At 46.4% G+C, this 26,354-nt stretch overlaps 1 protein-coding gene across 4 annotated transcripts in view; it reads right to left on the bottom strand.

Annotated features, from left to right (window-relative positions):
- LOC147123467 (putative E3 ubiquitin-protein ligase HERC1) overlaps nucleotides 1-26,354 on the bottom strand; it is a 491,571-nt gene that overhangs the window by 194,839 nt on the left and 270,378 nt on the right. For 3 of the 4 annotated variants that reach the window (XM_085973371.1, XM_085973346.1, XM_085973355.1), the window contains exons 41-44: nucleotides 13,278-13,379; nucleotides 6,391-6,604; nucleotides 3,723-3,850; nucleotides 647-879 (exon numbers count right to left, since the gene is read on the bottom strand). In XM_085973371.1, coding sequence (XP_085829497.1) covers nucleotides 647-879; nucleotides 3,723-3,850; nucleotides 6,391-6,604; nucleotides 13,278-13,379 — 677 coding nt within the window. The remainder of the gene's footprint in view (nucleotides 1-646; nucleotides 880-3,722; nucleotides 3,851-6,390; nucleotides 6,605-13,277; nucleotides 13,380-26,354) is intronic. The other variant, XM_085973361.1, reaches the window with a different exon arrangement.

The raw sequence follows: 26,354 nt of genomic DNA, 5'->3' as shown, positions 1-26,354 counted from the left end.
TTACTCATTCAGCAGCCATCTTCCTGATTTGTTGAAATTTGATTGTTTTAGTTGTTCAATCTTCCAAGTCTGGGCTTTCAACAGGCTAGTTTCTCTGGAGAAAGCTGAGCGGCCCAGGAACGGCACTCATCCTGGAGAATGTTTTAAAAAAATGTTGTTCCAATATCCAACACTGATAGTGGGAGCCAGGAGAAAGAAGAAACAAGGCAAGAAGAAAATTATGTTTTTTGGGGGATAAAGACCAAGAAGAAAATAAAGTAGGTCAGATTATGCTGAAAAAAGAAAAGTTAAAGTTAATAAATTAAAGTATTTATGGGCTAGTTTATACAATCCCAGTGGGGAAGCCGCAGACAAAAGAATTGTGGGTCAAAGATAAGGCTATATCATTGTAGTCCCTCTTCCCTAAGCCGCGTTATGTGAGCATGTGGGATTACTCCTATCGAATGGGGGGAAAATAAGGACGGTAGGGCAAGCAGAATTAAAAGTCTCTTTTTTTTATTTAAAATGCTTCATTGTTTTTTCTACAGTTAATGAGACAGTAATAAAACTACTCTTGATATTGAACAATGGACACATACACCTAACTAATCATTTGGAAGACGGGAGAAGGAATTAAACTACACAAATAAAAGTTTTGTGATTTTACCATGTTCGGCCAATCCATCATCTCAGACAACCAGATACCCTGTGCTTCATTTTCAGTACCACATTCAGAAGGAAACATATCCTCAACAGAACCTTCAGATAGTGGATCCTCAGAAAAACAGAGCTCCAACTCTCCATCCAGATTGCGGTCAGACATAGCATCAGCCTCCTGCCACCCTGCAGTTCCATGCTCCCTTCTCAACGATGGCTGTACAAGCTGAGGAGATCTAGATCCTTTACAGAACATAAACATTATATACATTTGCTCATCAAGAATATTAAATCTTTAAATTCAGTCTGCTATTACAGGATTATTAAGCAATTATGCACGTCATTGATGATATTCCTTAATTATCAACCTGCAGCATTTGAAAAAATGACATAAAACTATAAGCTATTTTATACTTTGGTTAAAAGAATAACTTATGTAGTGGTTAACTGATTCTCAGTCCTAGTCAAAAAGTGATGCAGTGTAATACACAGCAGGGTCAGTCAGCATGTACACAGAGAAAAGATCATGTTTTGGATCAAACCCTTCATCAGAACTAAACCTATTTTTTTTTACCTGCTGTACATTTCCAGCGTCTTCTGTCTTTGTTTCAGATTTCTAGAACTTGCATTTTTTCCCCCCCCAGTCATTTCAATCAGAGTAAGATTTTGCACTCATTATAGGGAACAATGCAAATACCAGAGAATGGAACAGTTTTCCACATTTTGTACCCAGTGTCAATGTCAACCAGTAAAATGTCATGGTTACATGCCACAATGCCAACCACACAACTGTAAAACTAGTCAAACCAAAAATGTCACAAAACTAGCCATCTTTGTGGCCTGCATAAAACTGTTAACTTAGTGCCAATTAATGTTAAGTTACGAGTATCTCTGCTCTTCTCTCAGACCTACTTGAAACTGGTTCAGACTGCTCAATACTTCAGTTAGGAGTCTACTTCTCCACCAACTCTCAATCCGTCCACTGTCTTTGTGTCATCAGGCTGCTTCGTTTGTTATCCAGACTTGGATGAGCCGCAATTTCCTTCAGCTAACACTGGGAAAACTGAAAGCATCGTCTCTGGTCCCTGCCACAAACTCCATACCCTCACCACTGATTCCATCCCCTGAACTGGTCATTGTTTCAGGCTAAAGCAGACTGCTTCACCTCAGTAAGATTGCCTCTGCACCTGCCTCAGTCCATTTGCTGCTGAAACCCTCATCCATGTCTTTGTCATCTCCAGACTTGATTATTCCAATGCTCTCCTGACCAGACTCCCATTCTCTTCCCTCCGTAAACTTCAACTCAACCAAAACTGCCCGTATCCTATCTGCTCCAAGTTCTACACCCATCACCCTACCGTTGCTCAAATTTAAAATTCTTATCTTCATGGTTAAATCCCTTCGTGGCCTTTTCCCCATCCCATCAATGTCTAGCCCTAAAACACCAAGCCCCCACCCCCTGAATTCACTGTTCTTCTGACTGTGGCCTCTTGTGCATCCCCATCCTTTCGCCCACCACTGGTGGCAATGCCTTCAGTTTTCTAGGTTTCACTTTTTGGAATGCCCTCCCTATACTCCCTGCCTCTCCTCATTTAGAAACATAGAAGATAGGAGCAGGAGTAGGCCATTCGGCCCCTCGAGCCTGCTCCGCCATTCAATGAGATTATGGCTGATCATCCAAATTCAGTACCCTGTCCCTGCTTTCTCCCCATATCCCTTTAGCCTTAAGAAATATATCCAACTCCTTCTTGAATATATTTAATGAATTGACCTCCACTGCCTTCTGTGGCAGAGAATTCCACAGGTTCACCACTCTCTGGGTGAAGAAATTCATCCTCATCTCAGTCCTAAATGGCTTATCCCTTATCCTTAGACTGTGACCCCTGGTCCTGGACTCCCCAGCCATCGGGAACATCCTTCCTGCATCTAGTCTGTCCAGGCCTGACAGAATTTTATAGGTTTCGATGAGATCCCCTCTCAATCTTCTAAACTCCAGTGAGTACAAGCCCAATCGACCCAATCTCTCCTCATACGTCATTCCTACCATCCCAGGTATCAGCCTGGTGAATCTTTGCTGCACTCCTTCCATGGCAAGAACATCCATCCTCAGGTAAGGCGACCAAAACTGCACACAATACTCAAGGTGTGGTCTCACCAAGGCCCTGTACAACTGCAGCAAGGCATCGTTGTTCCTGTACTCGAACCCTCTCGCTACGAAGGCCAACATACCATTTGCCTTCTTAACCGCCTGCTGCACCTGCAATGCTTACCTTCAGCGACTGGTGCACAAGGGCACCCAGGTCTCGTTGCACTTCCCCTTCTCCCAATCTATTGCCGTTCAGATAATAATCTGCCTTCCTGTTTTTGCCACCAAAGTGGATAACCTCGCATTTATCCACATTATATTGCATCTGCCATGCATCTGCCCAATCACCCAACCTGTCCAAATGATACTGGAGTTTCTCTGCATCCGCCTCACAGCACACACGCCCACCCAGCTTTGTGTCGTCTGCAAACTTGGAGATACTACATCTAGTTCCCTCGTCTAGGTCATTAATATATATTGTGAATAGCTGGGGTCCTAGGACCGATCCCTGCGGTACCCCATCAGTCATTGTCTGCCACTCAGAAAAAGACCCGTTTATTCCAACTCTTTGCTTTAAGACCTTCCTTAAAATCTACCTCTCTGACCAAACTTTTGATCACTCCCTCCAATATCTTTCTCTTTTATCAGCATCCATTTATCTCTGATTAAGTCTCTGAGAAGCACCTTGGGAAGCTTTTCTATGTAAAAGCACAATATAAATGCAAGTTGTTGTTTTCTTACTTCCACCAGAGTAGAACTTCAACCCATTAGTCTGGCCTGTATTTAACACTGAATACCAGGGGTGAAAAGCTCCAACTGGTTGCAACATCAAGGCCCTGAATTTAATGCTTCTGCCATTAAAGATAGTGTCAAATTTTGTTCAACTTTGTTGTACAGTTGTGCATTTTTACTATCAGACAATGAAAATCTATGTACAACTTGACAACGAGCAACAGCAAAATCATGACTTATACTATTGACTCACATAACTGTATCTTACCAGCCCTTCTGAATGCAGATCGCTGTCCTTGGCTTGCTCTATGTCTTCGAGCTGGTGGAGGCCTATTTCTAGTCAAATGCACATCTATAAAGTTTCCTCTTTCTATCTGATCCAAACCATCAGTAGTTCTGCTCGTCAGTGGGGGAGGAGGAGGGGGAAGAACAAAAGTTCAAAATAAAATATCAGTGAGAACTTCTAGTTACTAATACAGCCATGTTTTATTTTATACAAACATTATTTGAGTACAGCACTGGTAATTTTAACAGTTTCCAAGATTCGCTGATTTGGATTGCTGACTCATTGTGAGCATGAGAAAAATCAGATGAGGAAAGGGCAATTTGTCCAACATGTAATTGTGTTTTAAATAACTATTGTTTTTGCCTCTGTTACCTTGCTTTGTAGATTATTCCAAATATCACCAAGTAAAGATTTTTTTGTGATACATGTTCTGTACTCCTTTGTCGTGCTTATTTGCGTTATACCATTTAATAGTTAGATGATGCACCCACCTTCTTGTATTCAGACAGTAAAGCTTAAATTTCTTTATTCTTTCCTCATAACTTATCTCCTTTATACTTGGGATCAGTCTTGTTCTTTTAAGCATCATTTCTAACGGAAACAACTCTTTTACTTTGGCATAGTGACCAACACAGTATTCAAAATGTTATCTGGCCAGATCATTGTAAAGCTTTAGTATAATGGCCTAGAAATTCAGTTAAGGCCCGCCAGCAGGCTAACGCCCAAAAGTTAGCGCTGCGCGCGGAGCCCGTTGCGACTGCCAGAAATTCACTTTTAGCGCCCCAATTCGGAACCGGGCGCTGTTCCAGGGTGTGCCCGCCTCCGCTTGGGGCGCTGAAAGTGAATTTCAGCGCTCCAGCTGCCGCTGCGCCACCCGATGCGGTGCGGCAGGCTGGGGTACTGCAGGCCTCCTCCTTCTCTTGAGGAGCTGCCTGCAGCCGTGAGATCGCCGCTGGATTCTGCCAGAAAATGAGCCCAGCACCACGGAGAAGTGCCGGACTCACGGGAATCAGCCACCAATGCCGCGGGGGGGGTGGTGGAGGAGGCCGGGGAGGGAGGTGCGGGCAGGCGGCCGCCGAAAAAGCGGCCGGCCGCACCTCCACCTTAAAGCGCCCCAGTAGCGCAGCAGTACGGCCCCGTTTCACGAACGTTGTTTGCGGCCGCTGCAGAAGAGGCGGCCGCAACTAAATATGGGGTTTGGGCCGGAAGCGGGGCGGTACCGGGGCACTGCGCACACCGATGACGTCATCGGTGTCGGCGCAGCGCTACCGGCTACCGCCGCCATTACCGCAGCGCTGAATATCAGCGCAACCTCTTATACTGGCGCAGAAACCCTCTTTAGGCGCCAACTGGGCGCAAAGCTTGCAGCGCCCAACTGAATTTCTAGGGCAATGTCTTTAGACATGTTTTACTGTTCTAACTATATATTCTAGTATTCTATTAGTGTTTTAATTTATTTGGTTCATTGTGCGGACACTGAAAGTGGCTTGCCTACTGCTACACCAAGATGTTTCTAAATGCCCCTGTATTGCACACATTGTATAGTTACGTCATACACTTTTTTGACCTATGCCATACTTTACATTTATCGTTAAAGTAATTTGTCACATGTCTGCCCATCTAAATACTTTTGCAAATCTTATGCCATCTCATCTGTCTCTAATGCTCTCCGTATTTTTGACCAGTAAATTTGACCAAAATTGGTATCAGTAGCCTGCTAATTCCTCTGGATTAGATACAATATTGCTAAACAATGTTTGCTATATTAGAGAGTAAGTTTTTGCCTAAAGAAATCCAAAAGTGAATGATTTGGAAAGTTAATTTCAATTCAGACCTTTAGTGAATGATTTCTATTTTCCAGGAGCTAACTGAACATGGTGTAGGAACCACCAATAGATTCTATGGACCGTGTGGTTTGCTGCCTTACAATCTAGCTGACATCACTGTACAAACTCAGCCCCTCTCATCACATAGCAGAATTAAAGCTTTTTGTAATAGATTTGAAAATAAAAGGAACAAAGCATGCTTTATTTTATCAGGATTGATGTATTCTAACCTAAACAGAAAATCTTGAAATCAAAGGATGTCACAGAACCATATTATAGCACAGGAGGAGGCTATCCTGTGCTGACTCTGAAAGAGCTATCTACTCAGTCTTCCTCCCCTGCCCATTAGAATTTTTCTTTTTCATATATTTATCCATTTATCTTTTAAAAGTTATTTTGGATACTGCTTCCACCACTGTTTTTGATAGGGCATGCAATGTGCTAACAACCCTCTAAAATGACTTCACTTTACACTTCATTTTTCTTTTGGTGATGTCCTCTAGTTCACTATTAGAAATAGTTTTTCCTGATTTACTTTATCAAAACCTCTTATAATTCTGAACACCTCTTTATCAGATCTTCTCTTAACCTTCATTATTATAACAGAGGTGCAATTTTGCTAGTCCCTGCTCACAACTAAAGCCTTTTATCTTAGGTATCAACTTATTCATTCCAAACAACTACTGAAAAAATAACCTTTTTGAAAAAAATGGGTAGGCAGAGGATTTATTTTGTGACTGGTTCTCAAAAAGAACTTAGCTGATATTAGCGATGGGGTTTTTAAGAAACTCCCAAACACTAACTATTTCAGACTTGCTGCTTACCCTTCAATTGCATCTTCCCTGTCAACGCCTTCAGGAGACACGAGCGTTGTTGACCGATTGTGCACTATAACCTCAGACTCCACAGGTGCCTCCAAATCGTTGTCCATAGTTTCTGAGGAGTAGACAATGACTTCCTGTTCCTCTGCTAGTGGATGTTCTAGCATCCAGCTGGCTAATTGTTCAATTGATTGTGGGTCTGCATCCCCAGAAACACCTACACAGGGGAACAACAACATCCACTTATATCCATGCACACAGATTAAAAAGGTACTTGATAAACATGAAAATTAAGTCTGACAAATTATGTACACATTTGAAATGTCATTATCCCGTAACTGTAGCATTCCTTTTGCTGCATGGGCAATATATATACCTGAGGATAGACCACTGAATGAACCATCATACCCTCTTAAAAAAAAATTGAGAGGTTACGAATGAGGGGTCACAGAAACCTAATTTGTATTTTGTTTGCACAGACATTAGCCCATATATAGGCCCTCCCCTCCTCCGCTGCCTCACTGGATGTCTGTGATCTAATGGCTGCCTTGGCCACTAATTTTCACCCCCTTAGTCTCCTACCCCACTTTAGCAGCACAGCCTGGTATGTTGTTACTCCACTCTCCTATGTGATACAACGTCTTCCCACTGAGGCTGTACTTGGTGTTGGTCCTGAAAAATCCAGCCTCTCCCCACCTCCCAATGATAAGTGGGCTTGAGAAATTGAACACCAATACCTACACTTCTTCCTCACACTAGGTAATAATTGTTCCAGACAAGTGGAAGGCCAACCCTCCCTCCCTGTTGAGGTGAAAAACTGCCCCGACAGATAGAAGGCAACATTCTCCTCCACCTGAGGAAAAGATATATCCTGAAAGATGGAAAGCAACATCAAATAACATATTTCCCCCCCCCCCCAACAATCTGGCCGAACACAGCTATATTCTCCACCTAATGGAACACAACATACACCTCATCCTCCCTTTCTCGTCCCTCCCAGCAGAGAAGAAATACAAATACCGGAATATCCCCCATCAAGATTGCTAGTGATCCTTTGTCCACCTCCAATAGTTTCCCAGCCTTTACTCCTCCCATCCCCCTCTCCCCATTTGCTATCCCTGCATCTTCCCCTTCCCTTTCCCCTCCAGCCTCCTTGGTGTAATTGTCATCCCCCCACCCTCTAACTCTAGTTGACCTGAATAATGCACTTAGTCTTGACTCTCCACATACAATGCCACAGAAGACTGAGTAGTACAGTAAAAATCCTTGCATTTTAATACATTTTGAAGCTCAGTTAGCACAGATTTATCATAGTTTAGGAGAGGGTGAGAAATACAATGGTGGGAATTTTTACCTCCAAAAACAGGTGGGTTTGGGTCAGATGGACTGTAAAAATGTAAAAAAAATCTCAAATCAGACCCCAACCCGCCCGCTTCTGGTTTTAACGGAGGTGGGAGGCAGGCAACCAACCCGCTCCCAGGTTGGTCATTTAAATATTATAATGAGGCTGCGTGCTTCAGATTTTTTCTCTATTTTAAGTTTCACCCGGCAGCTAAAGGGAGGCGAGGACTGCTGGATTCAGCAGGTAAATGCCTTTCAAGTGCCTTTCCACTTACCTGCTGGATCCCGATTACCTACTTTCCCCAGCAACCCCCGACACGATCAAACACCGTCCCCCCTGCTAAGCCAGGATCTCCCACTGATCCAACCCCGCCACCTCTGATCTCCCCTCCGGCCTCCCTAATGTCTCCGGCCCCCGATCAATCCAAGGCCCCTGACTCAAGAGCGCTTCCTTGCTCCGTGCTCCCCTTTCCCTTGCTCCCCTCTCTGGCTGTGGCCTGGTGCCGCAGGCCTTCCCATCCAACAGCCTCTCAATCTGGCTGGCTGAGGCCGGGAAATGGAGACAAAAAATGTTAATCCGACCCTGCCATTAAATTCAGCAGAACCTGAGGGAAACCCATTCTTCCGGGTATCCTGATGGTAAAACACCATCCCCCACCGCTCCGGAGTTAATATCAGGGCCAAAATGTTTTTAAAAAACCAATGTAGAACAAATAATACAATCACCAAACTCTTATGTGCAATAAACTATCAGTCTGTCAAACACGAACAAATGAGTCTCTTTGCTCATTTGGTAGCACTCTCGCCTCAGAGTCAAAAGAGTGTAGATTTCAGTCCCATTCCAGAACTTGAGTTCATAATCTAGTCTGACACTCCAGTGCAGTACTGAGGAAGAGCTGCATTGTTAGAGGTGAAGGATTAAACCAATGTGCAATACACCTGTTCCTGTGGTTCAGGTCGACGTTAAATATTTCATAAATTATTCCAGTAAGAACCAGGAGCTCTCCTGGTATTTGGCCAACATTCCTCTCTCAACTGGTATCCAAAGAACAGATTAACAGGTCATTTATCTCTTTGCTGTTTGTGGCATTTTGCTGGCACCAAATGACCGGAGTCAAAAATAAGCAAGTCATTGTGTGAAACACTCGCATAGTACAGGAAACTTTGGTTTATCCGGAGGTTAACTGTCCGGAATGCTCGAGCCACCGGCAAAAATCAGGAGCCGTTTCGTTAGGTTTTTTTTCTTTTCATTGCTTTTTTTTCACCAGTCAGGCTCTGCAAGGTCTCGCTGAAGCTGTTGCTAAGCTAGAGACGCTTGCAAGGTACGGCCGACTGTTTAGAAGCTGTTGCAACAGGGTTTGTTGCCAGATACGGAGCTCAAAATCTCCGTATGTTTCAACATTAGCGCTGGTTTGTCCGGCAGTTTTGATGGGATGGCAACAGCTCGGTCCCGTCAGTGCCGGATAGCACAAAGTTTCCTGTATTTTTCCTCCCAAAACCCCTACATAATATACAAATATAACCGATGTTCTAAAAGTGCACGATATAGCCAATTCTTGATACAGCAGTTCCTCTAAAACAATAATTGAAGCGGCAAAATATGCATTCATCATTTCTCTACTACCAACCACCACCATAACCCCTTTCTCCATAGCTCAAACAATTGCAGAGATCACGGATTTCTCTGTCACCAAGATAGTGAACATTTATTCAGCTGCCTCTGCTGCTTCCCCCTTTCCCCACCCTGCCAAAGCTCCCCCTCCAATCCCTAGCCAAGAACACTCTGTAGTTTCACCTCCATCTTCCTTCCCCACGTCCTCTCCAACTTTATCTTGTCCAGAAGACTTGCCCTTCTGCGCTTTTGGCCTCATTCTCACAAAACTCCTGACAATCCAGCTTATCTTTATGGCCCCTATGCTAACTAACATTGTAGATGGTTCCCTATGTTGTAGCCATGTCTCGCCCTCCCTTTCAAAATGATCACCCAGCTCAAAAAAAGCTACCCTTGATCCTTCTATCCTTACTAACTACCAACTCATCTCCAACCTCCCTTTTCTCTCTCCAAGTTCCTTGAATGTGTCGTTGCCTTTGTACCCATCTCTAGCGCAACTCGCAGTTTGAATTCCTCCAATCAGGTTTTCACCTTCCTACAGCAGTGAAACAGCCCTAACCAAAGTTGTGAACAACATTATCTTGTGACTGTGACCTATTGCATTAGCCCTCCTTAATCTCTCTGCAAGGTTTTACATGGTCAATTACACCATCCTCCTCCAATGCCTTGCCTCCATTCTTCAGCTCAGTGGTACTACTGCCCTCGCTTGGTCCCACTCTTGCCTATCCAAGTGTAGCCACAACATCTATACCAAAGGTTTTTCTTCCAACCCCCATATTTGGGAGACCCCAAAAATCTATCCTTGGTCCCTCTTCTTCCTCATCTAATGCTGCCTCCTACCGACATGGAGTTAGCTTCCACAGGTATGCTGATCACAAACAACTCTACCTTTCCACAATCTTTCTTGACCCTACCACTACCTCTGTGTTGTCAGACTGCTTGTCCAACATCCATTTGAGCAGTAACTTCTTCCAGCTAAACACAGGGAATACCAAAGTCATGGGACTAGAAATTCATTATAGCCCAGGAATGGATGGTATTCTTAGAAAAGTTTGAGAATTAGCGCCGGGCACTAATGCTTTAGACTGCACACAAAATTCATTCTCGCTGCTCAAAGAAATGATTGGGGCACTAAATCAAGTCTGAAAGGCCTAGCTCAGTGGCGTTACACTGAAAGGGTAGACCAATATCGGGTGCAGTCTAATCTCAACTCATCATTGCCAAAGGCTTTTCCCAGTACTTAAAGGGGAGGTTCGTTGATACTGCAGCACCTCATTTTCAGCATTGCTGGCTGTGCAGCTGCCTCAGCAAGGAGAAGCACAACAAGGAGAAGGAGCCGGAGGACTGAGGCAGGTGTGCTCATGGTAAATCCACCTCGGTCAGAGAGTCAGGGTGATTGAATGCTTCAACAAATGCTAAATACCACCATCTGTACCACAAGCTTCACACACTTCCCAAAGCACTACACCCCCAGCGCTCACCCACCAACAATCTCTACCTACCCACATCTCACGCCTTGCACACAAGGACAGCTATGGCAGGAACAAGGGTCATTAGGGGGCTAAATTTGGTTGAGGGCGCTAACGGGGTGCAAATCAACTGGCGCCTGGGACGGCGCCACTAACGCCTCCACGTTATCACTGTGCGCAGCGCCCCGGCTGTAATAGTGGGTGGCACCCCCCCAACTTACCGCTGGAAGCTATGTCCGCCGGGGTCAGGGGGGCCTATCTGGGGCCGGGGTGGTGCTAGCTAAAGGGGAGGTGGCGGGCGGCCATTTTTGTTGCTGGCTGCCTGCCAGCACCTGCCCCCTGCCCCTGTTGCTGTCCCCGGCCCCCGTGAAGCCCCCCCCGCGGGGTGCCGGCTGCTCTTGAGGAGTGCCAGGTTTGTTTGCCGGCATTCCCGATCCCTGGTGGCCCAGCTGGGCGCCGGGACACGCCAGGCCCCTCCCCTTTAATAAGGGGAGGAAGGCCTGCAGTACCGCGGCGCGACGTGCTGCTGCGTGACCCAATGTTTACCCCATTAGTTATTAGAATGAATGTGATATGTTTATGCATAAATTTATTAATGGATCTTGCAATATTTTGTGGTCTCTCATTTCACCCAGGAGGACGCTGTGATATGGCATTACACAGGAATGGTATGATGGGCATGTGGTGAGCAAAAGGGATCTGGGGTTTAAGTCACCCTGATGACCCTCCTCTTCCCTCTGCGCACATGTTTCTGAATTTCTGGCTGCCTACGCTCCCTATGCCTTAGATCCTGGAGGGCGAGGTGGAATGCCAGTACAGCCCCCATTAATGTTACCAAGTGTAGCAGTTTGAATCTTTGAACAATGTAGCCACTTTGCACTTGCCAGAACAATGCTGATAAAAAAAACCTTGAAATTACTCATACAAACTCATCCACTAGCTGAAACTGACAAGGGACCACAGAAACTAACCTGCCCTGACAGCTGCGAGCGATTAATGCAGATGCCTTTAAATAACGTCCCTGGATCCAGCATCCTACAGCTGTGCACCTCCTCTCCCTGTCTGATCGAGGCGCAAGGGTAAGTGTCCATAATGAATTTGGCAGATCGGGTGCCCAGGGAGCGTTGCACACTAACTGACGTCACGATCTGCCTGGCGTTGAAGTTTCCGGCGGTACCGTGTACCGGCAGTGCAACGGAGGGTCTGGATTTGCCGTGCGCCGCCGGATTTGCCTCGCCCTGGCACTACTGCATCAGTGCCCTGTTAGCACCCTCTGCAGGTGCTAACGGGAGGTGCTAACCAACTGAATTTTTTCACCATTGTCTTCAGCTCCCGCTACAAACTCTTTACCTTTGCTACCATTAATTCCATCCTCCTCCTTGACCACTGTTTCAGGTTGAACCAGATTGTTCCAACTTCAGCGAACCTTCGGCCCAGACCCAAGTTTCTGGCCCCATATCCTTTCCATCACAAAGTCCACCTACTTGCACCTCTATAATATTGTCCACCTCTACTCCTATCTCAGCTCACTTGCCACTGAAACTCTCATTCATGCATCTATGAATTCCAAAATTGATTACTCTAATGCTTGCCTGGTTTGTTTCCTGTCCTCTACCCTGTGTGAATTTTAGTTCATCCAAAACTCTACTGCCTGTATCCCATCCTGCAACAAATCCCGCTCGTCCATCACCCCTATCCTTGCTGACCTACATTGTCTGAGTAGCCCCAACGCCTCAAACTTAAAGTTCTCATCCTTATGTTTAAATCCCTCCATAACATCATCCCTCTTAATATCTGTAACCTCTTCCAGCCATATGACCCACCCCAAACTCTCTGTTCCTTTGACTGTGGCCTTATGTGCATCTCTGCCTCCATTCGTCTCACCATTGGTGGCTGTGCTTTTAGCCACCTAGGCCCACATTCTGGAATTCCCTTTCTAAGCCTCCCCAGCTACCTCTCCTCCTTAATATCAACCTCTTTGAGCAAGCTATTGGTCACCCCTCCTAATCTCGGTGTTCATTTTTCCTTGGCACATTTTCCTACATTTTGGATGAGCTGAAATGTATGCTGAAAGTTGCTCTTGTAGTGAACAAACGTCTTCAGATCCTTCAATAACAAACATATTGAACTTTAGAAACATCTGGCAACAACTGTTATGTACAGTCTGCATATAATATGCATCTGTGATCTGGGCCCATTTTTCAATTTAAAATAGAGAAAATGATTAGGTAAATTTTAAGTTCAGCACTCCTGGGCACAGTGTTGTAGCATTGGAAGTGAATATCGGAAATTTGTGGGCACCTGATAAATGGTTCATACAGTAAAATTATATGCCCAACCTATATGCAAGGAATCCTCGCATATGCAAGTGCAGTATATACATATTGCCCTAAAGAGCCTAATTTGCCACCAATACACATGTCTGAAATCATTAACTACACCACCATCTCAAACTGATTTTTTTGTACCTGCAGCATCAACTGCTTTGCAAATGTGTCTCAAAGAAAACCCCATTTCTAGCAAGGGAACGGCAACAGGAGGTGGATGCTCAGGAGGATCACTTCTACAATCTATTGAAAATGAAGGAGAAATTATGACATTAGATTTTAAACACGGATACAGGTTTATCATCTTTAATTAGGACGTCAAAGGTCCTCACAAAATTTTAATTGTGAAACTTCTTTCCACAAATATAACTTGCTCAAAAGATTTTGGTATTTTATTTTCAAAATGTAGTTGTGACAGAAGTAGAGTCCCTACTAGCCTCGAACAATAAATCGTCTAGCTCTTTCCATATATCTTAGATATGGTAACATATTGTGAATTTAAAATGGAGGTCTCTTAAATGCCTTCTGAAAATAATTATTTTGTCCATGTTGAGAAATTGATCTATAGATTAACGGTTTTGGCAAAGGCAAACATAGAGTTATCCACTCTGCTGTTGATAACTTAAAAATTCATTGCAACGATTCTAAGAATCAAATTTTTGGGGGATGTTAATGCATGTTAGATCTAATGTGGGGAATAGACAAGTTATTGGATATTGAACTCAGATATCAGAAGCAGACAACCATAGGGTCATAACGGCACAGAAGGAGGCCATTCGGCCCATCGAGTCCATGCCGGCTCTCTGTAGAGCAATCCAGTCAGTCCCATTCCCTTGCTCTATCCCCGTAGCCCTGCAAGTTTATTTCCCTAAAGTGCATGTCCAGTCTCCCTTTGAAAACATTAAGGCCTAGAAATTCAGTTAGGGGCGCCCAGCTCGCCTGGGCGCCGGAATTACCGCTGCGCGCGGAGCCACTTGCGCCAGCGGGAAATTCAGTTTCAGCGCCCCAAGTTGAAGCCGGCCACTAAACAAGGGTTTCGGCGCCCCGCTTGGGGCGCTGAAACTGAATATCGGCATGTAAAGTGCCGCAGCGCCACCCGCTGCGGCACGGCAGCCTGCGGTACTGCAGGCCTTCCTCTAATTCTTAAGGGGGCGGTGCCTGCAACAGCGCGATCCCCGCTCGCGAGTGCCGGCAAATGAGCCCGGCACCAAGGAGAAGTGCCGGGCTCTCTGGAAACAGCTGGCAATGCCGCGGGGGGGGGGGGGGGGGGGCTGTAGGAGGCCGGGGAAGGAGGTGCGGGCAGGCGGCCGCCGAAAAAGCGGCCGGCCGCACCTCCACGTTAAATCGCCCCAGTACCGGCACAGGTAGGCCCCGTGTACCGGTCGCTGTTTGCGGCCGGCGCGGGCGAGGCGGCAGCAACTAAATATGGCCAGCGGGGGCGATAGCGGGGCGCTGCGCACACCGATGACGTCATCGGTGGCGGTGCAGCGCTAATGGCTAACGCCGCCATTAGCGCCCCGCTAAATATCGCGGTAGGTTTGCACAGTGGCGCAGAAGCCCTCTTTGGGCGCAAACTGGTGGCGCAGGCCACTGAATTTCTAGGCCTAAGTGTCTCCGCTTCCACCACTGTCGTCGGCAGCGAGTTCCAGGTCCTCACCACTCGCTGCGTAAATTTTTTTTCCATGTCCCCCCTTTATCTCTTGCCCAAAACCTTAAATCTGTGTCCCCTAGTCCTTGCACCACCAACTACTGGGAACAGCCTTTCCCCACCTAGCCTATCCAAACCAATCATAATCTTGTACACCTCTATCAAATCACCCCTCAACCTCCTTTGCTCCAACCTGTCCTTGTAGCCAACATCCCCGGAACCATTCTGGTAAATCTCCTCTGCACCCTCTCAAGAGCCTTCACATCCTTCCTAAAGTGTGGTGACCAGAACGGGATGCAATACTCCAGTTGTAGCCTAACTAGCGCTTTATAAATGTTCAGCATTTTGTACTCAATACCTCTATTTATGAAGCCCAAGATCCCATATGCTTTGCTAACCACTCTCAATATGTCCTGCCACCTTCAGGGACCTATGCACATTAACTCCCAGGTCCCGCTGTCCCTGCACACTCTTTAAAACTGTGCCATTAATTGTATATTGCCTCTCCCTGTTCCTTCTGCCAAAATGCATCACCTCACACTTCTCTGTATTAAATTCCATCTGCCACTTGTCTGCCCATTCTGCTAGCCTTTTTAAGTCCTGTTGCAGTCGATTGGTATCATCCTCACTGTTTGCCACACCCAAGTTTGGTGTCATCGGCAAATTTAGAAATTCTACTCTGTATTCCAATATCCAGGTATATATATACACACACTAGCTGGGGGGCCCGGCGTTGCCTAGGCTTTTTTGTAGAACGGCAGTTTATAGGGCCGCGCGGTTGACGGCCGGCCGCTGCCGCTCCCCCGCTCTGTGTCTCGGGCTGAGCGGTTGTGTGGCCCGGCCCGAGTGAGCCCAACTCACCTCCCTCCGGCCAGCCGGGAGCGGGATACTGTGCTGGAGCCGCAATGTGGGGGTTGGTTGTGCTGGCGCTGTCGCTGTCGGTATGAAAAAAATGGCGGCGGCGTTTCGGGAGGCTGCAGGATTAGGCCCGCCCACAGACGGAATGAAACGCCCCCCGTGACGCACCGATTGGTCAACCATCAGGTCACTGAACTGTAGGATTGGTCAACCATCACGTCACTCAACGCTAATGCGCGGTAGGATTGGTCAACCGCTAATGAGCGGATTTTTGAACGTTTTTTGTATACTGTCCGAACAATTTTTGTCTGACCAAAAAGTAAATACGCCTATGACACTCCCCTGATCATCAGCTTTCTTTTGATATAACATATGTGTAGGTACGCTCTATAACTTTTGAGTGTATAGCGGACACAGACAGACAGACATACATACAGACAGACACCACTATCCTTTTATATATATGACTAGCTGGGGGGGCCCGGCGTTGCCAAGGCTTTTTTGTAAAATGGCAGTTTACAGGACCGCGCGGTTTACGGCCGGCCGCTGCCGCTCCCCCGCTCTGTGTCTCGGGCCGAGCAGTTGTGAGGCCCGGCCCGAGTGACCCCAACTCACCTCCTGCTCCGGCGGGCCGGGAGCGGGATACTGTGCCGGAGCCGCACTGTGGGGGTTTGTTGTGCTGGTGCTGTCGCTGTCGGTATTAAAAACATGGCGGCGACGTTTCGGGAGGCTGCAGGATTAGGCCCACCCACACATGGAATGAAACGCCCCCCGTGATGCAAGAGAGAGAGAGAGAGACTGGGGGGAAGACAAGAGAGAGAGGGAAGGAGAGAGAGAGGGGGAAGGAGAGAGAGGGGGAAGGAGAGAGAGGGGGAAGGAGAGAGAGGGGGAAGGAGAGAGAGGGGGAAGGAGAGAGAGGGGGAAGGAGAGAGAGGGGGAAGGAGAGAGAGGGGGAAGGAGAGAGAGGGGGAAGGGGAGAGAGGGGGAAGGGGAGAGAGGGGGAAGGGGAGAGAGGGGGAAGGGGAGAGAGGGGGAAGGGGAGAGAGAGTGGGAGAGAGGGAAGGAGAGAGAGAGAGAGAGAGAGAGAGAGAGAGAGAGAGAGAGAGAGGGAAGGAGAGAGAGACAGAGAGAGGGAAGGAGAGACAGAGAGGGAAGGAGAGAGAGACAGAGAGGGAGAGGGAAGGGGAGAGAGAGAGAGAGAGAGAGAGAGAGAGAGAGAGCGCGAGAAGGAGAGAGAGAGACAGACAGAGAGGGAAGGAGAGAGACTGGGGGGAGAGAGAGAGAAAGAGAGAGAAGAGAGAGACGGGGGAGAGAGAAGAGAGAGACGGGGGAGAGAGAGAGAATGGGGAGATAGAGGGAGAGAGAGAGTGGGGGAGAGAGAGAGAAATAAGGACTAGTTGTTAGAAAAATTTGTAACCAATTATCCTCAGCATTTATAGACAATTGAAATGTTCTTTTTTCCCCATTTAGACACGACAAACACATTTTACTATTTATCATATTTTAACCGATCACAGAAAAAAAACAAATCAAGTTTAGCATGAAATCTTTATATATATCAACCTGGAATATCCAAGGTCTACGCTCTTCTACGCTTGGCATGAAGAGTGAGACCCCAGATTTCCTAGATGAGATTAAAAATCTAGACATTATCTTTCTACAGGAAACCTGGTGTAGAGGAGAAGGACACACTGGCTGTCCCAGTGGGTACACAGAGCTGGTGGTCCCCTCCAATAAATTGCCAGGAGTAACCCAGGGCAGAGAATCTGGGGGCATACTGATTTGGATCAAAGCAGAACTTAGGAGTTGCATTGAATTTGTGGAAAAGGGCGAAAACCACCTATGGCTAAAAATTAAGAGGGGCATCATCTCCAGCAGGAAAGATATTTTCATTTGCACACTCTATATCTCCCCGACAGATTCCCCGTACTTCAAAGAGGACACCTTCTCCAACATAGAGAGGGAGATTATCCAATTCCAGGCCAAGGGAAATGTGTTGATATGTGGGGACCTCAACTCAAGAACGGGAGAAGAACCAGACTTCACCAACAATCACGGGAATAATTACATATTTGGGAATAACCATTTTGATCTCCCTTCCCATCCACACAGGCATAACTGCGACAAACAGACAAATACTAATGGAAAACAGCTACTGCAGCTCTGTCGAAGCCTGGGTCTGTACATTGTCAATGGTAGGTTATTGGGAGACTTCCTAGGAAGACCCACCTATTGCTCACCTCTTGGCTTCAGCACCATAGACTATATGATTACGGATTTGGACCCATCCTCTTTCAGAACATTCACCGTCAAACCGCAAACAACATTGTCAGACCACAGTCAAATTACTGCATATCTTGAAAGGACAGAAACAACCAACACAGAAACACAACCCAGTAAACTGTACAACATTAAAAAATCCTACAGATGGGCCAAAAACAGCACGGAAATATACCAGAAATCAATTAGCAACCAAACAACTCAAGCTCTCTTGGACACCTTTCTGGAAAATAAATACACACACAATAAAGAAGGCGTAAACCGGGCAGTGAATAACCTAAATAATATTTTTGATAATCTGGCATCAATGTCAAACTTGAAAGTTCGAAAGAACAAACCCCAAAACAAAAAACTACGAAAAATGGTTTGACTCCGATTGCCAGAACATGAGGAAAAAACTCAGAAAAATATCAAACCAAAAACACAGACAACCAGAAAACGAGGAATTACGCCTTGCTTATTGTCAGGCACTAACACAATACAAACGCACACTCAGAACCAAGAAAGAGCAGTATATTAAGAATACACTCATCTCCATTGAGGAATCCATTGATTCCAATTGTTTCTGGGACAACTGGAATACATTACACAAAAAACAACACAATGAATTGGCCATTCAAAACGGTGACACATGGGAAAACCATTTTGAAAAATTATACCAGAAAAACACACTAAGCCCAGAGCAATACCAAATATGCGAAAAACTGGCAAAGCTAGAATCTGCCATAAAAGATAACCAAAACCCGATAGACACCATAATATCTGAAAAAGAGCTAACTGAAAAACTCAAGGACCTGAGACCAGGAAAGGCTTGCGGGGCAGACGGCATCCTAAGCGAGATGATTAAACACACGGACGCTAAAATGAGATTGGCTATACTGAAACTCTTCAACTTGGTTCTGAGTGTCGGTTACTTCCCTGATATCTGGAACAAAGGACTCATAACGCCCATATACAAAAGTGGGGATAAAGGAGACCCAAATAACTATCGAGGCATCTGTGTAAACAGTAACATGGGAAAAGTTTTCTGTAGTATCATAAACAAAAGACTTATAAACTTCCTTGAGGAGCACAATGTCTTGAGTAAAAGCCAAATTGGATTCCTGCCAAACTATAGAACATCAGATCATATCTTCACCCTACAGACCCTAATTGACAAACACGTCCATCAAAACAAAAGCAAAATCTACGCATGCTTTATAGATTTCCAGAAGGCTTTCGATTCCATCTGGCACGACGGTCTATTCCTGAAACTTATCGAAAGCGGGGTAGGGGGAAAAACATATGATGTAATTAAATCAATGTATACAAACAACAAATGTGCAGTTAAAATTGGAGACAAACAAACAAAATACTTCCCACAGGGGCGGGGGGTGACGCAGGGTTCGCCAATCTCACCCACACTCTTTAATATTTACATAAATGAATTAGCAAAACTACTTGAACAATCTACAGCACCCGGCCTCACCCTATATGAATCCAAGGTTAAATTCCTCCTCTATGCAGACGACCTGGTTCTGCTGTCACCAACTAAGGAGGGTCTACAGCAGAACCTGGATCTGCTGGAATCAGTCTGTCAGATCTGGGCCCTGATAATAAACCTCCAAAAAACCAAAGTCCTCGTGTTCCAACAAAGATCCAGACATCAGGGACCCAAAGTAAATCTCACACTAGGAACAACTAAAATCGAACAAACCACTAACTACACATACTTGGGCATAAAAATCAGCTCTACGGGAAATTTCAAACTGGCTCTGAATGAACTGAAAGAGAAAGCAAGAAGGGCTTTCTACGCCATTAAAAGATCAATCCAAATAGAAATCCCAATTAGCATTTGGCTCAAAATTTTCAAATCAGTAATTGAACCAATTGCACTCTATGGCAGTGAAGTGTGGGGACCGCTAACACAACAAGATTTTGCAAAATGGGACAAACACCCAATTGAGATCCTACATGCAGAAGTATCCTCCGGACTCAAAGGAAAACCGTAAACAATGCATGCAGGGCAGAACTAGGCCAATTTCCACTAATAATTACTATCCAAAAAAGAGCCACCAAATTTTGGAAACACCTAAAAATGAGCAACCCCCACTGCTATCATTACGAAGCCTTGAAATGCCAAGAGAGGACCATAAAGAATAACTCCCTCAGTCAACTAGTCCTGGGACTCAGTGAAGCAACCACTAACACTACTAACAATAACCAGCCCCAGGACAGTGACATCGTAGCAGAGAGAATTCGACCCAACACAATTGTCACTAAACAAAAGGAAAAATACCTGTCATATTGGGCAGAAACAACTAAAACCCAAAGCAAACTCAATTGCTACTTGACCCTAAACAGACAATACAACATGGCTGCGTACCTGACCATGGTAAAGGATAACAAACTGAGAAAAACCTTGACAAGATACAGACTTAGCGAACATAGCCTAGCGATCGAAAAAGGCAGACACAGGCAGACCAGGCTGCCAAGAGAGGACAGGATATGCTATCACTGCAGTCAGAGAGTAGTGGAAACAGAGATGCACTTCCTCACAGCCTGTGGAAAATATCAGGGCATCAGGGAGAATTTCTACCAAAAATTCTCACAAATATGCCCTGAATTCAGAAATCTGAATGACGACCAAAAACTCCCATACCTACTGGGGGAGGAGAGAAGCTGTGTAGCACTGGCGGCACACTATGTTACAGCTTGCCATAAACAGAGGGACAACCAGTAAACCTAAGAAAGAGTATATATAAATAATGCGAATGTATATTTACACACTCAGGGATATACCTGTTTATTCACTGTATGAATAGAACTGCGTTTATGTGTTCAACCATAAATGTATTTTGATGCTTTGGCAACATAAGATGTACCTTATCATGCCAATAAAGCGATTTGAATTGAATTGAATTGAATTCAGAGAGACTGGGGGAGAGTGAGAGAGAGAGACTGGGGGAGAGTGAGAGAGAGAGACTGGGGGAGAGTGAGAGAAAGAGACAGAGAGACTGGGGGAGAGTGAGAGAGAGAGACTGGGGGAGAGTGAGAGAGAGAGACTGGGGGAGAGTGAGAGAGAGAGACTGGGGGAGAGTGAGAGAGAGAGACTGGGGGAGAGTGAGAGAGAGAGACTGGGGGAGAGTGAGAGAGAGAGAGACTGGGGGAGAGTGAGAGAGAGAGACTGGGGGAGAGTGAGAGAGAGAGACTGGGGGAGAGTGAGAGAGAGAGAGCGACCGGGGGTGGAAGAGAGAGAGAGCGCGACCGGGGGGGGGGGGGGGGGGGAAAGAGAGAGAGAGAGAGAGCGCGCGACCGGGGGGAAGTGAGAGAGAGTGAGCGACCGGGGGGAAGAGAGAGCGAGCGACCGGGGGGAAGAGAGAGAGAGAGCGACCGGGGGGAAGAGAGAGAGAGCGACCGGGGGGGAAGAGAGAGAGAGAGAGAGCGACCGGGGGGGAAGAGAGAGAGAGCGACCGGGGGGGAAGAGAGAGCGAGCGACCGGGGGGGAAGAGAGAGAGAGCGACCGGGGGGGGGAAGAGAGAGAGAGCGACCGGGGGGGAAGAGAGAGAGAGCGACCGGGGGGGAAGAGAGAGAGAGCGACCGGGGGGGAAGAGAGAGAGAGCGACCGGGGGGAAGAGAGAGAGAGCGACCGGGGGGGAAGAGAGAGAGAGCGACCGGGGGGGAAGAGAGAGAGAGCGACCGGGGGGAAGAGAGAGAGAGCGACCGGAGGGGAAGAGAGAGAGAGCGACCGGGGGGAAGAGAGAGAGAGCGACCGGGGGGGGGGGGGAAGAGAGAGAGCGACCGGGGGGGGAAGAGAGAGAGAGCGACCGGGGGGAAGAGAGAGAGAGCGACCGGGGGGGAAGAGAGAGAGCGCGACCGGGGGGGGGGAAGAGAGAGAGCGCGACCGGGGGGAAGAGAGAGAGATCGACCGGGGGGAAGAGAGAGAGAGCGACCGGGGGGAAGAGAGAGAGAGCGACCGGGGGGAAGAGAGAGAGAGCGACCGGGGGGAAGAGAGAGAGAGCGACCGGGGGGAAGAGAGAGAGAGCGACCGGGGGGGAAGAGAGAGAGAGCGACCGGGGGGGAAGAGAGAGCGAGCGACCGGGGGGGAAGAGAGAGAGAGCGACCGGGGGGGAAGAGAGAGAGCGCGACCGGGGGGAAGAGAGAGAGAGCGACCGGGGGGGAAGAGAGAGAGAGCGACCGGGGGGGAAGAGAGAGAGAGCGACCGGGGGGGAAGAGAGAGAGAGCGACCGGGGGGGGAAGAGAGAGAGAGCGACCGGGGGGGGAAGAGAGAGAGAGCGACCGGGGGGAAGAGAGAGAGCGCGACCGGGGGGAAGAGAGAGAGAGAGAGAGACTGGGAGTGTGAGAGAGAGAGACTGGGAGTGTGAGAGAGAGAGACTGGGAGTGTGTGAAAGAGAGAGAGAGACTGGGAGTGAGAGAGAGAGAGAGAGAGAGAGAGAGAGAGAGACTGGGAGTGAGAGAGAGAGAGAGAGACTGGGAGTGAGAGAAAGAGAGAGACTGGGAGTGAGAGAGAGAGAGAGAGAGACTGGGAGTGAGAGAGAGAGAGAGAGAGAGACTGGGAGTGAGAGAGAGAGAGAGAGAGAGACTGGGAGTGTGTGAGAGAGAGACTGGGAGTGTGTGAGAGAGAGACTGGGAGTGTGTGAGAGAGAGACTGGGAGTGTGTGAGAGAGAGACTGGGAGTGTGTGAGAGAGAGACTGGGAGTGTGTGAGAGAGAGACTGGGAGTGTGTGAGAGAGAGACTGGGAGTGTGTGAGAGAGAGACTGGGAGTGTGTGAGAGAGAGACTGGGAGTGTGTGAGAGAGAGAGAGAGAGAGAGAGAGAGAGAGAGAGAGAGAGAGAGAGAGAGAGAGAGACTGGGAGTGTGTGAGAGAGACTGGGAGTGTGTGAGAGAGACTGGGAGTGTGAGAGAGAGAGAGAGAGAGAGAGAGAGAGAAAGACTGGGAGTGTGAGAGAGAGGATTTTTAAATCAGTAATTGAACCAATTGCACTCTATGGCAGTGAGGTGTGGGGTCCGCTAACACAACAAGAATTCGCAAAATGGGACAAACACCCAATTGAAATCCTGCATGCAGAATTCTGTAAAAGTATCCTCCGGACTCAGAGGAAAACCACAAACAATGCATGCAGGGCAGAACTAGGCCAATATCCACTACTAATTAATATCCAAAAACGAGCCATCAAATTTTGGAAACACCTAAAAATGAGCAACCCCCACTGCTATCATTATGATGCCTTGAAATGCCAAGAGATGATCATAGAGAAGAGTCCCCTCAGTCAACTAGTCCTGGGACTCAGTGAAGTAACTACCAACACTAATAATAATAACCAGCCCCAGGACAGTGACACCCTAGCACAGAGAATTCAACCCAACACAATTATCACTAAACAAAAGGAAAAATACTTGACCTATTGGACAGAAACGACAAAAACCCAAAACAAACTCGATTGCTATTTGGCCCTAAACAGACAATACACCATGGCTGAATACCTGACCATGGTAAAGGATAGCAAACTGAGAAAAACCTTGACAATGTACAGACTTAGTGAACATAGCCTGGCCATCGAAAAAGGCACACAGGCAGACCCGGCTGCCAAGAGAGGATAGGATATGCTCTCACTGCAGTCAGGGCGTGGTGGAGACAGAGATGCACTTCCTCACAACTTGCGGAAACTATCAGGACATGAGGGAGAATTTCTACCCAAAATTCACAAAAATATGCCCTGAATTCAAAAATTTGAATGAACTCCAAAAACTCCCATATCTATTGGGGGAACAGAGAAAATGTGTAACTATAGCAGCAAACTATGTTACAGCTTGCCACAAGCAGAGGGACAACCAGTGACACATTAAATCTAAGAAAAGATTATATGCCTATCATATGTGCATATAGCTATGTATACATGGGTATACTTGTCTATACACTATGTCTAGATTGGTGTTTATGTGGTCAATCATACATGTATTTCTGTGCTTTGGCAACATAAGATGTATCTTGTCATGCCAATAAAGCAATTTGAATTGAATTGAATTGAATTGAGAGAGAGAGAGAGAGAGAGACTGGGAGTGTGGGTTCTGAGTGTCGGTTACTTCCCTGATATCTGGAACAAAGGACTCATAACGCCCATATACAAAAGTGGGGACAAAGTCGACCCAAATAACTATCGAGGCATCTGTGTAAACAGTAACCTGGGGAAGGTATTCTGTAGCATCATAAACAAAAGACTTATAAACTTCCTTGAGGAGCACAATGTCTTGAGTAAAAGCCAAATTGGATTCCTGCCAAACTATAGAACATCAGATCATATCTTCACCCTACAGACCCTAATTGACAAACATGTTCATCAAAACAAAAGCAAAATCTACGCATGCTTTATAGATTTCCAGAAGGCTTTCGACTCCATCTGGCATGACGGTTTATTCCTGAAACTTATCGAAAGCGGGGTAGGGGGAAAAACATATGTAATTAAATCAATGTATACAAACAACAAATGTGCAGTTAAAATTGGAGACAAACAAACAAAATACTTCCCACAGGGGCGGGGGGTGACGCAGGGCTCGCCAATCTCACCGACACTCTTTAATATTTACATAAATGAATTGGCAAAACTACTTGAACAATCTACAGCACCTGGCCTCACCCTATATGAATCCAAGGTTAAATTCCTCCTCTATGCAGACGACCTGGTTCTGCTGTCACCAACTAAGGAGGGTCTACAGCAGAACCTGGATCTGCTGGAGTCGTACTGCCAGACTTGGGCCCTGACAATAAATCCCCAAAAAACCAAAGCCCTTGTGTTCCAGCAAAGATCCAGACATCAGGGACCCAAAATAAATTTCACACTAGGAACAACCAAAATTGAACAAACCACTAACTACACATACTTGGGCTTAAAAATCAGTTCTATGGGAAATTTCAAACTGGCTGTGAATGAACTGAAAGAGAAAGCAAGAAGGGCTTTCTATGCCATTAAAAAATCAATCCAAATAGAAATCCCAATTAGCATTTGGCTCAAAATTTTCAAATCAGTAATTGAACCAATTGCACTCTATGGCAGTGAGGTGTGGGGACCGCTAACCCAACAAGAATTTGCAAAATGGGACAAACACCCAATTGAGATCCTACATGCAGAATTCTGTAAAAGTATCCTCCGGACTCAAAGGAAAACCGTAAACAATGCACGCAGGGCAGAACTAGGCCAATATCCATTAATAATCACTATCCAAAAAAGAGCCACCAAATTTTGGAAACACCTAGAAATGAGCAACCCCCAATGCTATCATTACGAAGCCCTGAAATGCCAAGAGAGGACCATAAAGAATAACTCCCTCAGTCAACTAGTCCTGGGACTCAGTGAAGTAACTACTAACACTACTAACAATAACCAGCCCCAGGACAGTGACAGCGTAACACAAAGAATTCGACCCAACACAATCGTCACTAAGCAAAAGGAAAAATATCTGTCATATTGGGCAGAAACAACAAAAACCCAAAGCAAACTCAATTGCTACTTGGCCCTAAACAGACAATACAACATGGCTGATTACCTGACCATGGTAAAGGATAGCAAACTGAGAAAAACTTTGACAATGTGCAGACTTAGTGAACATAACCTGGCGATCGAAAAAGGTAGACACAGACAGACAGACCCGGCTACCAAGAGAGGACAGGATATGCTCTCACTGCAGTCAGGGAGTGGTGGAGACAGAGATGCACTTCCTCACAGCTTGTAGAAAATATCAGGGCATAAGGGAGAATTTCTACCCAAAATTCACAAAAATATGCCCGGAATTCAGAAATTTGAATGACGACCAAAAACTCCCATACCTACTAGGGGAAGAGAGAAATTGCATAACACTAGCGGCACACTATGTTACAGCTTGCCATAAACAGAGGGACAACCAGTAAATATAAGAAAAGAGTATAAAAAATTTATATGAAAGTATATATTTATACACTCAGGGATATATCTGTTTATACACTGTATGGATAGATCTGTATTTTTGTGAACAAACATGAATGTTTTCCGATGCTTTGACAACATAAGATGTAACAGGTCATGCCAATAAAGCGATTTGAATTGAATTGAATTGAATTGAGAGAGAGAGACTGGGAGTGTGAGAGAGAGACTGGGAGTGTGTGAGAGAGAGAGAGAGAGACTGGGAGTGTGAGAGAGAGAGAGACTGGGAGTGAGAGAGAGTCGGAGTGAGAGAGAGAGAGAGAGAGACTGGGAGTGTGAGAGAGAGAGAGAGAGAGAGAGAGAGACAGAGACTGGGAGTGTGAGAGAGAGAGAGAGAGAGAGACTGGGAGTGTGAGAGAGAGAGAGAGAGAGAGAGAGAGAGAGAGCGCCGCCGCGGCCGCTCACCTGGTGGCTTTGGGTCGGGCTCTGGGTCTCTCTCTCTTCCCCCCCCAGTCTCTCCCTGCATTCCTCTCTCC

This window comes from Somniosus microcephalus, chromosome 2 (genome assembly GCF_052327205.1).
Source record: "Somniosus microcephalus isolate GS21.2 chromosome 2, FLI_Smic_1.0, whole genome shotgun sequence".
In the NCBI taxonomy this organism is placed as follows: Eukaryota; Metazoa; Chordata; class Chondrichthyes; order Squaliformes; family Somniosidae; genus Somniosus; species Somniosus microcephalus.
The sequence above is the reverse complement of the archived record's forward strand: the minus strand, read 5'-3'. Positions and strand labels throughout refer to the sequence as shown.